The sequence below is a fragment of the Mytilus edulis genome, chromosome 7 (assembly GCF_963676685.1).
Source record: "Mytilus edulis chromosome 7, xbMytEdul2.2, whole genome shotgun sequence".
Lineage (NCBI taxonomy): Eukaryota > Metazoa > Mollusca > Bivalvia > Mytilida > Mytilidae > Mytilus > Mytilus edulis.
Genome location: NC_092350.1, coordinates 33,997,088 through 34,010,708, shown reverse-complemented (window position 1 = coordinate 34,010,708; position 13,621 = coordinate 33,997,088). Strand labels below are relative to the sequence as shown.

The window sequence follows — 13,621 nt, the reverse complement described above, 5'->3', positions numbered from 1 at the left end:
CTTAACCATTTTTTCGTAAATCTTAGTAATCTTTTACAATCTTCTTCTCTGAAACTACTGGAACTACAGCAATAACGTTCAGCAAAATAAGATCTACAAATAAGTATACATGACCAAAATAGTCAATTGACCCCTTAAGGAGTTATTGCCCTTTATAGTTAATTTTTAACATTTTTCATAAATTTTTGTTAATTTTTAGAAAATATTTTCCACTGTACTTACCCTTTATAGTTAATTTTTAACATTTTTCATAAATTTTTGTTAATTTTTAGAAAATATTTTCCACTGTAATTACTGGGCCAAGTTTATTATATACACATGGAAAAAAGTATTGCAACACCAAATTGAAATTGAAATTAAAAAAACACTTTTTACTTTTTTGTGATATAATTTGGTAAAATAGAACTAGTTAAACATTATTTAAGTATCACCTGAGTTTAATCAATAAATATCGACTCGATAAGTTTTTATCTGCACATGCAGCTACTGTACCCGTAAACAGCAAAACAGATGTTTTTATCCTCATTGTTTTCAACACTTTAAACAACCAAGTTTTTAAAGTTATGTGATTGACACCTTGTAATGTGTCCTTGACAACTCTTAACTGCAGCAAGATGGCAGATTATCAGTATAAGAGAAGCAGGGATCTCGCTGTAACAACTGCACGAATTGTTGGTCATCACCATTCCTCTATAAGTCGTTTTGAGAATAAAAATCAGTCAATAGACGCTGTTAAAGACCTTCCGATATAATGAAGACCCCCTATACCATTTGCTAGGGGAAATCAAGCATAATGAAGGTTGGTCAGAAGGAAACCCATTGCATACAAGACAATCCTAAAACGAGAGTGGTGGCCATACAGGAGACTTTTAACAAGAACTGTTCGAGATCGACTCATTGCTACTGGTTATCGTGCGATAAGACCATTTCGGAGACCTTTGCTAACGAACAGACACACAGTTTTCCGTATCCAATGTAGTGCAGAGCTCGCCAAACTTGGAAATTAGCATCGTGGAGGAAGATCCAATGTTCAAATGGAATTCGGTTCATCTTCCTTGGCCCGATCGTAGCCCGGATTTGAACCATATCGAACATATTTGGGACACTATTGGGCGGAAAGTGCGCGAAAGGACACCCAAGTTCAAACACATCATGAAATAAACAATGCCCTTCATCAGAAATGGTTACTGCTACCTTAGCAACAAATTAGTCAATTTATGGCAGGAATCAGAAGACGTTTAGATGCAGTTATCCGTTTGAATGGAGGCTGCGCACAAAGTACTAATTCTTTGGCGTATAACGATCAACCATGATGTGAACAGTCATCTGAAGATTATTTTTGAGATGTCTGACATTGTAAAGTTCGACTACAGTAAAAGTTGTAAAATGCATTTTTTTGTACAAAAAACACTTCATTTTGTTATTAAAATTGTGGTTATATAATCTTTTTTTTTCAAACATTTTGTTCGTTTCAATACCAATGTTATCATAAACTATGTTTCAATAATATTATACACATATTTTATCAAATTTCATCCAAAAAAAAAGGCTGATTTTTCAAGTTTTAAAAAATCAAGGTGTTGCAATACTTTTTTCCATGTGTATAGATAGAGATAATTGTAGCAACAAGAATGTTCAGTAAAGTAAGATCTACAAACACATCACTATCACCAAAACACAATTATGTCATGAATTTATCCGTGTCCATTGTTTAATATGCACAAGACCAAGGTGAGCGACACAGGCTCTTTAGAGCCTCTAGTTATTGTTATCAAGTTATAGCACGGGCAACGCTCTGAGTATCAATTTTCATAATTGTTATCAAATTATTGCACGGATAACGCTCAAAGTATCACTTTTCGCTATTGAAAGGTCTACAACTCAACAACGGTAAAAGCTAAAATCGTGAAAAATCGAACTTGACCTTCATTTAGTCACTGGGAATAACATGTTTAAATTTAAAAAGAGTTCGTCAAAGCTTCATGTTAATGAACGGACACTGTTTGGCAGCCGTCTGCCGTACATCCCAAAAACAGTAACCGATTTTCCTTGGGAAATCAGTTTGAAAACGGTTACACAAAATCAAGAATGGGACGTTTACAATAGCGAACATAAAATACTGCAAATCTTTGTTGGTTGTCAGTTGTCCGATCATTGGATCAGTTTCCATTAGTTCATGGATGTCAACAAATATGTTAAAGGCATACGATACAGTTTTGATCCCGTATTTAGATTTTGATAAAAAATTTCCATATAGACTATTTTTAACCTGATTAAATCAAATAGGTAATAAAAAATTTACCTTCATGTGCTACTTTTTGAGTAAAATGAGGTCGAAATTTTGTATATTTGCTCAAAATTCGGATTTGTGACAGGATTTTCTCTTTCGAAAGAAAGACATAACTTTTTTTGTTTTAAAAGATATTTGTTATTTCTGAATCTTATAAGGGACGACATCAAAAGATCGATGTAGGATAAAAAAAACTTAAATCAAATAGTTTGGGGGTGGGGGGGTCAACATTGCTGCAAGTTTTGTTAATCTAAAATCGATTTTACATATATCCCTATTGGTCAACCAATTTTTCCCAAATTAAGTTAAGATGGGGGGGTGTGGGTGTCAGTGAAAAAACTATGTGAATTAAGTTTTTTATCCTTCATTGAACTTTTGATGTCGTCCCTAAGTATCATTAAAATTTATCTATTTTTTTATTAAGAAATAACTCATATTTATCAAATGTTCATGAATGTAGAAACAACATCATTTTTTGTTGTATATTTATCTTTTTTTTTAAATTGCACTATTTACGTTTTCATGAAAATTAACACATAATCTTCTCGCGTAAACAAACCAAATGGCATTTTAAAAAAGAGGGGTCCATGAACTCGTTTTCAAGTTAAATAAGTTTGAATGATAATAATCAGTCGAAACTTAATCTTTTCCCAATAAGTCATAGTTTGACGTCGCGAAAATAACAATTTACGTTAACAACGTCATTACCTCCCCTGTAACTGTATCGTTTGCCCTAAAAACTTAATCAAGATAAATTTATCATATTCACACTGAAACATTTGAAGGCAAGTGTACCAAATCTTCAACTCAAAGTCGGCTATATTGTAATAAGTAGTGTATCCTGCGTGAAAAACCAAGGTGTATATTTTGATCAACATCTTGCGATGGAACGGCAAGTTTCTGCCATAGTAAAATCCTGTCATTTTCACATCAGTAATATTGGACGCATTCCCAGCTTTATAACAACAACCGCTTGACAGACATTAGTGAACAGTCTAGTAACATCCAGACTTGATTATGTGAATATTCGCTGAACGGTATCAACAAAACTACATTGAACAGATTACAAAAAGTACAAAATACAGCAGCTCGTCTAATCACCAGGGGCCTGGTTTTCGAAAGTATCTTATGACTAAGACATGTCTTATGATGGTCTTAGGACATGTCATAGTCGTAAGATATGTTTTCGAAAGTGTCCCAAGTTACGATTTGTCATAACTTTTGTCGTGAATTTAAAACCCCTCGCGACATGACTTATGAAGGTCATATGATTGTCAACTAAAATTTTAATTACTTTTCATGTATAACTTCATGTTCATTGCAATAAAAATATTAGTTGTGGTTCTCAGATAGCTAAATAGTAAAGGTGTTTTTTTCTCAACTACGTTAATTAACAGACATTTGAATCTCCTGCGACATACAATTTGGATTGAATTTTTTGAACTCATGGTTTTGTATAATAAATATACATAATATTTCGTTCCTAGTATATTTAAAATAGTACTGTATTAACGTATGTGCACGGGCATTTCGTTAAGCGGGTACTCGATGTACCGAATCTAAAAATTATTCACAGTTAAATAACAATGCATGTATGATAATGGTAATCATTTATATGTTCATACTTTTCATTTTCATTTTTATTTTTTAATCATTATTTAAAATAATAGAACATAATGTTCACTCATGACAGACATAAGAGCATCATAACTATGACTCTCTTAAGACAGCTTTGATTTACATCCTATGGCATATCATATGATAGTCCTAAGATGATCATAAAATATGTAGTAAGATATATCTTATGACATATCTTATGATACTTTCGAAAACCAGGCCCCAGGACAAGAAAACATGAACATATTACGACGATACTTCGCTGATGTACCTTGGTTATCCGTCCAATACAGACCACAATACAAAATACTGGCTTATGTGTATGGCGTTGGCCCTGATTACATTCGAGAACTAGTCAATTTAAACGTGCCGAACCGATCTCTGGGTTCAAGCTCTACAAAACTACTTACCGTTCCAAAAGTGAGGACGTAGACGTACGTTGAAGACGATTTGATTGGGTAGCGGCATCTCCATGGAACAATCTCCCGAACAGTTTAAGACAATGCAAGTCCATAGAGTGTTTGAAATCTCAGCTAAAAGGTTATTTTATATCGTATTTCTTTTTAATTAGATTTTTGTCTGTTTTCTTTTACGTTTTTTTTACTAGTTTTGTTTCAACTTTTAATGCAACTCTTTGTATTTCATTTTAGAATATGTGCTTGTTGTGTATGCTCTTAGCCTTTATTGTTAATTTTTACTTCTTTGACCAAATTGTTTTATTTTATGGTAGGCATTTTAGTTGTACTTTTTATTTCAGTATTTGAATCCGACACGATGTTAGTTTTATGTTTTTGTCATTGATTTGTCATAATTACTAAGTACCTTGTAAATGTTCAGCGCCTTAGAGTAATTTTTATTTTTTATATAGGGCGCTTTTTAAATTTTCATTACTTTTATCATTATTATATATATATATTGAGGGATATTCACTTCCCCTTAACTATATTTATTTTACATTGCTATAAAAAGATATATGCAGTAATTCTCTTTTTATATTCTACCTCCATTATTTTCGACCATTAAAGTTTACCTGATTACAGATTTTCAATTACAAAATGTGCTTCTGGATATTATCTTATGATCATAAACAAGCTTCTGTCCAAGTTTAGCGGAAGTTTAGGATATTATAAAAAAAAGTTATTAAACTTTTAAAAACTAAAACCACAGATTGAATGTAATGTTAATTGGCAGAAAACTAGGTCCATTAAAAAGTAAAATACGGATAAACAGGATTTTTTTTTACAAAATTTTCTTCTGGATTACTATCATATGATCATAAACATTCTCCAATCCAAGTTTGGTAGAAATCGGAATGTAGGATCGCTATGTCTCGATTTTGTGAAAAAAAAGTCGCAAGCTCGAAAAAAATGGTTTACACAAAAAAAATCTTTCATATAAAAGCTGAAAGCTGAAAGATATCAAAGGTACATTTAAACCCAATTCAAAGTCAAAAATAAACTGACGTCGCCATGGAGAAAAAAAGAATGTTTTCTATAAGGGAACATTTCATATAGTGACGAGGAGGATGAATTGGTGTTAAACCGCCAGTGTCAAATATCACATGCATTTCAGGAGATATGAGAACATGTATATCTGATTTGAATATGAATGATGCTTTGTACACTAAACCAGCACGTTAATCCGTTAACGTGCTTCTTTTTTTTTTGGTTAACAGTCCGCAGGAAGACATGTCAACCCTCCCGAACACGTTATTCTGATTCCGAGCTAAACAGTCTTTTGACTCTCTTGTATAATAATTGTACAATTAACACTGATTACGTTAATTATACAGAGAAGCAAAACATACCAATATATAAAATTTTGGTTTTACCCTGTCGGAAATCGAACTCACTGCACTAGCGACAAGCACACTAGAGTAATAATAACGTTCTAAATATTCTAACATAAAGAATTAGCATTTTCAAGACAACTAATTCAAATAAATTCATAAATACTAGTACCTGTGTATCATATCTTCCTTTGTGTGGCCTGTTTTTAAATACAATTCACTAAAGGTGAGATCTGTAGCATTGTATTTTTTCCAATCTATACCAGTTGATGTTCTGTTTGAGGTGTACAATGTTTCTATAAAATCATACCAATTATGCTCGTTCGCTGATGTAAGTCTGTAAACATAACAATATTATAATTACACATGTACCTGTGATACTTGCTCAATACAAGCGCATTGATTTGTGTTGTATAATGCTAGTGATTTGTTTTTTATGAAATTAATCATTACTCTTTCAAAGAAAAGATGGATTATCTATTACACTCGTTATATTACTTTTCAACTGGCTTGTCCAAACCAAGCCCCTTTGTTTAACCCCTAATTGTAGGATAGTTTAAGATAACTCTAACAGAGTTAACCTATAAATGTTCTTCCCAATATTAAGTATTCGATAAACAGGATCTGGATTAACAATGAATGTGAAAACACAAAACACCATAAAGGATAATTTTTATTTCAGATCGAAAGGTCCATCCATATACACGACACAAAATTATAGCAAGACAAATTGAGAAACAGCACGGCCTTTTCACAGCGGATAGCCGTGATCGCATTCCAGTGTATTGCTATCGCCTAGATTTCCATTACTTAACATTCGTTTCGGTTTTTAACCGATCTATAAACATAATTACTACGTAAACATCATCAAGTGCAAACTAACATTCCTTATCCCTTGTTATTAATTCATTTCTTCAATGAAAACTCATCAAATATTTTTTTAAGAGGATAAATTAATAATATTAAAATGTTTTTTTGTATGTATATACATATAAGTAAAAAAAATCATTAATATCTATGCACACGTATGCGGAAGAATATCTTAAGAACGTTTGCAATCTCATGGAACGATAACTCTGCATGGATGATTAAATATTTTTTGCGGGACAATACGAATGTCTACTCATATCCATTCTATTATTATTAGAAAAATCGAATTATTACAGAAGAGTGTCCAACATGCATTTTCACTGCATTATTATTAATATAGTAGAATAGAATGATATGCAAATGCATTCAAATTATATATACATGTAACTGTAATACAAGTATAATTTTAATATAATATATAACCAAAAAATTGTATCTGTATATTAACCTCACTTTCAGGTATAGAGATGTGATTTTTTTTTCTGAGACAAGTGCTTGTCGAACTATCCACAAAAACTTGCGGTCATCCGATTTTCAGTACTTCAGTACTTTGATTATTTATTAATACATTGATGTTATGTATACGAATTACGGAATATACGAGGTACCAAGCAGCCAGCATAAAATGATGGGAGAAATTTGCAATGCTGATAAAACTTAAACATAGTACTGTTCTAGCTGGTAGGTAATACATAATAGTCCTAAGGTTAGAGCAGCGTGTCAGTCTGGTAGAAGCCCCAATGAGTATAAGAAACACAAACCTGAATGCATTCTGATTGCAGATGGTGACTGATGGAAATATGAGCGAGGTGTTGTGGTGAACCTTCACATTGACATTCACTGGAGATTGTAGATAATACATCAGTCTGTCCGACATATTGTATGCCATGATACCACCACACAAACCTATCACGCAAACCCATAACACTCTAAAATAACAACACAGATGAGATGAGCTTATTAAATGCAAAATACTATTATATTTTAGATGTTAAGATAGTTTTCGTTATTCCTGTTATGTTATGGTTACCGAACCTCTAATTTTGAGTAATTTTTTCTGCATAACAATAATGTTGGAGGGATATGGTCGCCTCATTTGGTCTGCTTTGGTAAATTTGTTGTTCAGTACCATCTTATGTAAGTCGACTTCAAATTGCAATGGTAATTTATTAATCTATACTGTTTAGTGCAAAAACTAGAGGCTCTCAAGAGCCTGTATCGCTCACCTGACTCTACTATCATATGGTTTTTGAAATCATACAAAAAAAAGATAAAATTTGGCTACAAAGTAACACTTGGCCAGCATCTAATAAATAAAGGAACATTCATGCTATGTTTGGTTTCATTCAATTCAGTGGTTCTCTAGAAGAAGACTTTTGTATGCATTTCCCATAGGGTCCTATGTTAAACTAAGCCTCCGCTGGCGGCCATCTTGGATGATGGATCGGCTACAAAGTAACAATACTTGGTCAGCATCTCATAAGAAACATTCATGCTATGTTTCGTTTCATACCATCCAGTGGTTCTCTAAAAGAAGTCATTTGTATGTATTTCCCTTAGGGTCCTATGTTAAACTAAGTCCCCCCACTGGCGGCCATCTTGGATTTTGGATCGGCGACAAAGTAACAACACTTGGTCACCATCTCATAAGGAACATTCATGCAATGTTTTATTTCATTCCATTTAGTGGTTCTCTAAAAAAAACAACATTTGTATGTATTTCCCATAGGGTCCTTTGTTAAACTAAGTCCCCCCACTGGCGGCCATCTTGGATGATGGATCAGCTACAAAGTAACAGCACTTGGTCAGCACCTCATAAGAAACATTCGTCCTATGTTTGGTATCATTCCATTCAGTGGTTCTCTAAAAGAAGTCAATTGTATAAATTTCCCATAGGGTCCTACGATAAACAAAGTCCCCCGCTGGCGGCCATCTTGGATGATGGATCGGCTACAAAGTAACCTCATAAGGAACATTCATGTCATGTTTGGTGTCATTCCATTCAGTGGTTCTCTAGAAGAAGTTCAAAATGTAAAAAGTTAACGACGACGACGGACAACAAGTGATGATAAATGCTCACTTGGCCCTTTGGGGACCATACATATTACAAAGATTTTTTTTTTTAAATATCCGCATATAAGTAAATGATCTAATAAACTAGAAAGTGTCCATAGTACACGGATACTCCCACTCGCATTATTATTTTCTCTATTCAGTGGACCGTGGAGTTGGGGTCAAAACTCTAATATGGCATTAAAATTAGAAAGATCATATCATAGGGAACACGTGTACTAAGTTTTATGTTGATTGGACTTCAGCTTCATCAAAAACTACCTTGACGAAAACTTTATCCTGAAACGGGACAGACGGACGAACGAACGCACAGACCGAAAAACATAATGCCCTTAAGTGAGGCATACAACTATTCTTGACTATCTTTAAACTTCAGCCCTAAATGAAAATTCAAAGGATTTTTTAACGTTTGAACATAGGCTAAATTGGTATATGGTTTTGAACAGCGTGATACAAACGAGGTATAGTCTTTGTAAAAACGTGGTTATGTCGCAGTGAGAACGTGGTGGTCGTAGTGAGTGAGGTCTTAGTAACGTCGATTTGAGATCTATCACACTCTCTCTGAATACGACCTTACTGCGATCGTGTAACGATCGTCAAATGCATATTTTTCGTAATGTGATCGTGGCATAGTGTGACGGTGCTATTTTTACTAGGACACGAAAAAGTTATCGAAAATACTCATTGTGTTATCCCAAATGCAAACATAAAAACTATTTCCATGATTTTTTTGATTTTTTGAAGGGGCCTTTTATGGAATTTTGATATATGATAATCCGAAAAAAATGGGTATCGGTATTTCGATGTAACTGCATAATTCTCAGATGAAATTTATCAAGACGTCGTTTTTATTTTAAGTGACAGTTAATGGATATTGCTACCTTGGAAAACTCCGTTTTTCAGGTTGAAACTATAGAATTTTTTTATTATTCTAAGTTCAAAACAGTATTCAAATAAAAACCACAAAGAAACATAAAATCTCATTTAAAAACGTTACAAACTTTAAAATGTAAAATTGTCGGTTAAACAATAAAATAGAAATATCGGTTTTGTTTGGCTGTGCCTATATTTGACGAGCAGGTCACGTTAAAACAAAATTGAGAAGGGGTCGGTCAGGTTCGACCAAATTTGAAGAATTTGTTGCTTTTCCTCCTTAGCACGCTGTCATAATAATTGAATTAGAGCAAGACTGCTTGGACTTAGGTCATCATAACGGGGTCGGGTAGAGTGACCTGTCATCTTTGGGATTGTTTCTTTGTGAACTAGCACGTTCAAAAAATCTAGATCAGGCTGTCGGCCCGGAAAAAAGCAGGGTTCATATTTGTGTCACATTAATAAGTTCTCGTTCTAAACATGCACTCAATTTGCAACTGGACATTAAACAGCTCTCCGTCATCATAATAATTATAATCCAAATTTTAATCATAATGACAACTTATTGTTAATACGATAATTTGTCTTACATTTATGTTACTTTTGATACTAACTTAAATGCAAATGTTGAAATTATAAAATTGCAAAACATGAAAACTATGCAAAATGTTCAAAGTCTAGGAACCATGATAGATGATTGAGGGCCAAATAATCTCCACCTCAGTTCAATTCTTTTATTACTTTGACACCTAAATGATAGGTGCCAATGCTGATTTCAAAACTGCATACCAAATATTATTGACCTACATTTTGTATAAGTGCTGTCCCTTTAACTCACATAATGTTTGTCTTAACAGCACTTCGTCTAGACTAGAAAACAAGTATTAAAAAAACTAAACAAAAGGCTAGAGTTTTTCTTAAGATCCTGTGCCGCTCACTTGGATATATTTGTATTTTAAAAATTGAACTTGAAAACTGAAATCGAATTCAAGATCTCTTTTTTTACAGTCATTTTTCCTGCAGTTTCCCTCTATCTACTAAATAGGATTAATAAGATTGAGTAAAAAAGTCTAAATCAAAGGGCAATAGATCTAACTCGTTACAAAAAGACGACTGGCAATTTCAGCTTAACTGACCTCTTTTGCATACAGTTTTTCTTTCTCTGTTATAATGTTTGCGAAAATTAGGATGACGGAAATCACCCAAGGGTACCTTCTGTAGAGACTTTTAAGAAATAAAATGCACATTGAAATATTGTCTTTGTATATTTCGCAATATATAGAAATGTAGCCTTAATTAAAATTAAGATTCTAAAAATAGGTCAAGGTAACATAGACAAACAGGTACACTGGTCAGTTTAACAGTATTCAGACTGAGCAAATTAAATACAATTCAATGTGTAACTTATATTAATAATATTGATCAATAAACTGAAAAGTATGAAAATCATTTTATTCCAATACATTTAATCAATATAATAATATACAAACTTACAATTACAAAAATATACTCATACATAATAGAAACATCATCATGTGTCAATTTAAAGGGGGAAAAACACATGTATTTTACCAAACTCGGTAACACGATCACATTCAAAACAATAAGAAGTCGGACGGAATGCATAAGGAAGTTGGATTTTTTTGGAGATTGTAAATATGGTAATTGGGCATACACGGGGGCGTCCATGTGGGTTAAAGATCCGAACTTATCGTATTGTTCTTACTTGCTGATTATCGATGTATCTTTCATCCCGAGATACCGAACTCCATGTAATGTGGTACATTGACTTAAATCATATATGTGTTCCTTCCATCGACTTTCTTTTTTCTGTGCCTGTGGTATTAACAACATACTGCTTTCTTTATCGGTAGCATCTTGTTCAGAACCACTTGTTTGGTTTTCAATGCTTTTTCCAAATTCTTCAATGTCCTGTTGTTCCAAATTGTGTTGTTCGTCATGACTATTTTGTTTATATAAACTGTGCCTGCTATTCATTTTTCCTTATTTGTATTAGTGCGGCCATAAAAACTTTTTTGATTGGTTGTTAGTGTCTTTATTCTCCAATCAAAATCAGTCATTCAAAGGGCTACACTTCGGTCCGTAACAAACTCGGAATAACACAAATTCGTCCTCACAATCTCGGCCTATAACAAACTCGGACTACTAGAAGGATTAAAGTGATATAAACGACAAATAAATGACAATTTCTTTTACCATTACATGTAATAAAATACCAGTAAAATTTAACATGAGAAAAAACTAACCATATGATAAATATTTATCCTTATTTGAATGGTACTTTTAAAAAAATTGTTCGAGTTATTCCTCTTTGCTTATAATATATAAAAAAATAACGCTTTATAAAGTTCAAACGTTATACATTTACATTATCCCAAACATTGTTTTAAATTAACCTCAACATTTCCAATCCATAGAATACTCACTAGTAACTTTATAATCAATATTGCTTCAACATGTTGTCATGGTCAAATTCATAATGCAATACATATCTCTGGGTTGATGATACAAGTATTGTGTTACTAGTGCCAATGGAGGAAATTGCCCTGTGCCTCCAAGAGAAATATGCATTCATGTTGACTATCTTAATCTTTGTTGGTTTTCAATGCTCTCCAACTTAAAATTGAGAATGGAAATGGGGAATGTGTCAAAGAGACAACAACCCGACCAAATAAAAAACAACAGAAGAGGGTCACCAACAGGTCTTCAATGTAGCGAGAAATTCCCGCACCCGGAGGCGTCCTTCAGCTGGCCCCTAAACAAATATATACTAGTCCAGTGATAATGAACGCCATACTAATTTCCAAATTGTACACAAGAAACTAAAATTAAAATAATACAAGACTAACAAAGGCCAGAGGCTCCTGACTTGGGACCGGCGCAAAAAAGCGGCGGGGTTAAACATGTTTGTGAGATCTCAACCCTCCCCCTATACCTCTAACCAATGTAGAAAAGTAAACGCATAACAATACGCACATTAAAATTCAGTTCAAGAGAAGTCCGAGTCTGATGTCAGAAGATGTAACCAAAGAAAATAAACAAAATGACAATAATACATAAATAACAACAGACTACTAGCAGGGTCCGCAAATAGTCAAAAAATAACATAAGGACCTAAGAGCTACGGTTCCGCAGCTATTAACTGACATGCCAGCTCCAGACTTCAATTAAACTAACTGAAAGATTATGATTTCATCATATGAAATCAGGCACAATCCTTCCCGTTAGGTTTAGTTATAATTCAGCGTTCGGGCGATTTTGAGGAATTTAGCAACATTGGTAAGTTTGATGTAGACGAGTATTTATGATTATTAAATTTGCAACAGAAAAGATGTCACAAAAATAAAAGGTTTAATGTGAAACCTTACATTCCTAATTTTGATAGCATTACTTGTAAGCAGCATTTCCTGAATGTCCAATAGTATCTCACGGGGGTGGATCCAGCCATTTTAAAAAGGGGGGTCCTAGCCCAGGACAAAGTGGGGGTTTCAACTACATGTCCCCATTCAAATTTATGATCGTCGAAAAAGGGGGTTCCATCCCCCGGAACCCCCCCCCCCTGGGGCCCTGGATCCGCCACTGTCTCATGTTTATGTAAATTGAATTTGTCACCGGTTCCTTTCTGGCAATCATACAAGATCATTACACATATATACTATTCACTTATTAGCTTAGAAATTATGGAAATAAATCGTAACATTTTTATGACTTAACATATATTTTGTTTAAAGCCGGCAATAACCTAACTATAGTTGCTCAACTTCTTCGTCATTTGGTCTGTGATGGAGACTTGTCTCATTGGCAAACATATCAAATCTTCTTTTTTTTACATAAACATTAACTTGTAAATTTGAATACACGTTGTGAATTAGTTTTTCTGAGTTATTCAATATGTTTTATCTGTCATTATACTGTATATTCGGCATTAAAATCCATTAATTTATGAATTAATTATTGTATTACATAATTTTATAGACAGATTGGTGATCATATAAAATAACACTATAAATATTATAAAACGTTTTACAGGTTTTTGCTGCCAGCACATATTTTGGTAATAAATTTTGTTCAGGGACATGTATGCATAT

General features: G+C 33.3%; 1 protein-coding gene across 1 annotated transcript in view; it reads right to left on the bottom strand.

The window, feature by feature from the left end:
- Window positions 1-11,536, bottom strand: part of LOC139481313 (uncharacterized) — a 28,623-nt gene extending 17,087 nt beyond the window's left edge. The window contains exons 1-3 of the mRNA XM_071264549.1: window positions 11,239-11,536; window positions 7,328-7,495; window positions 5,869-6,033 (exon numbers count right to left, since the gene is read on the bottom strand). Of these exons, the coding sequence (XP_071120650.1) occupies window positions 5,869-6,033; window positions 7,328-7,495; window positions 11,239-11,510 (605 nt within the window). The 5' untranslated portion in view covers window positions 11,511-11,536. The remainder of the gene's footprint in view (window positions 1-5,868; window positions 6,034-7,327; window positions 7,496-11,238) is intronic.
- Between the last annotated feature and the right edge of the window lie 2,085 nt (window positions 11,537-13,621).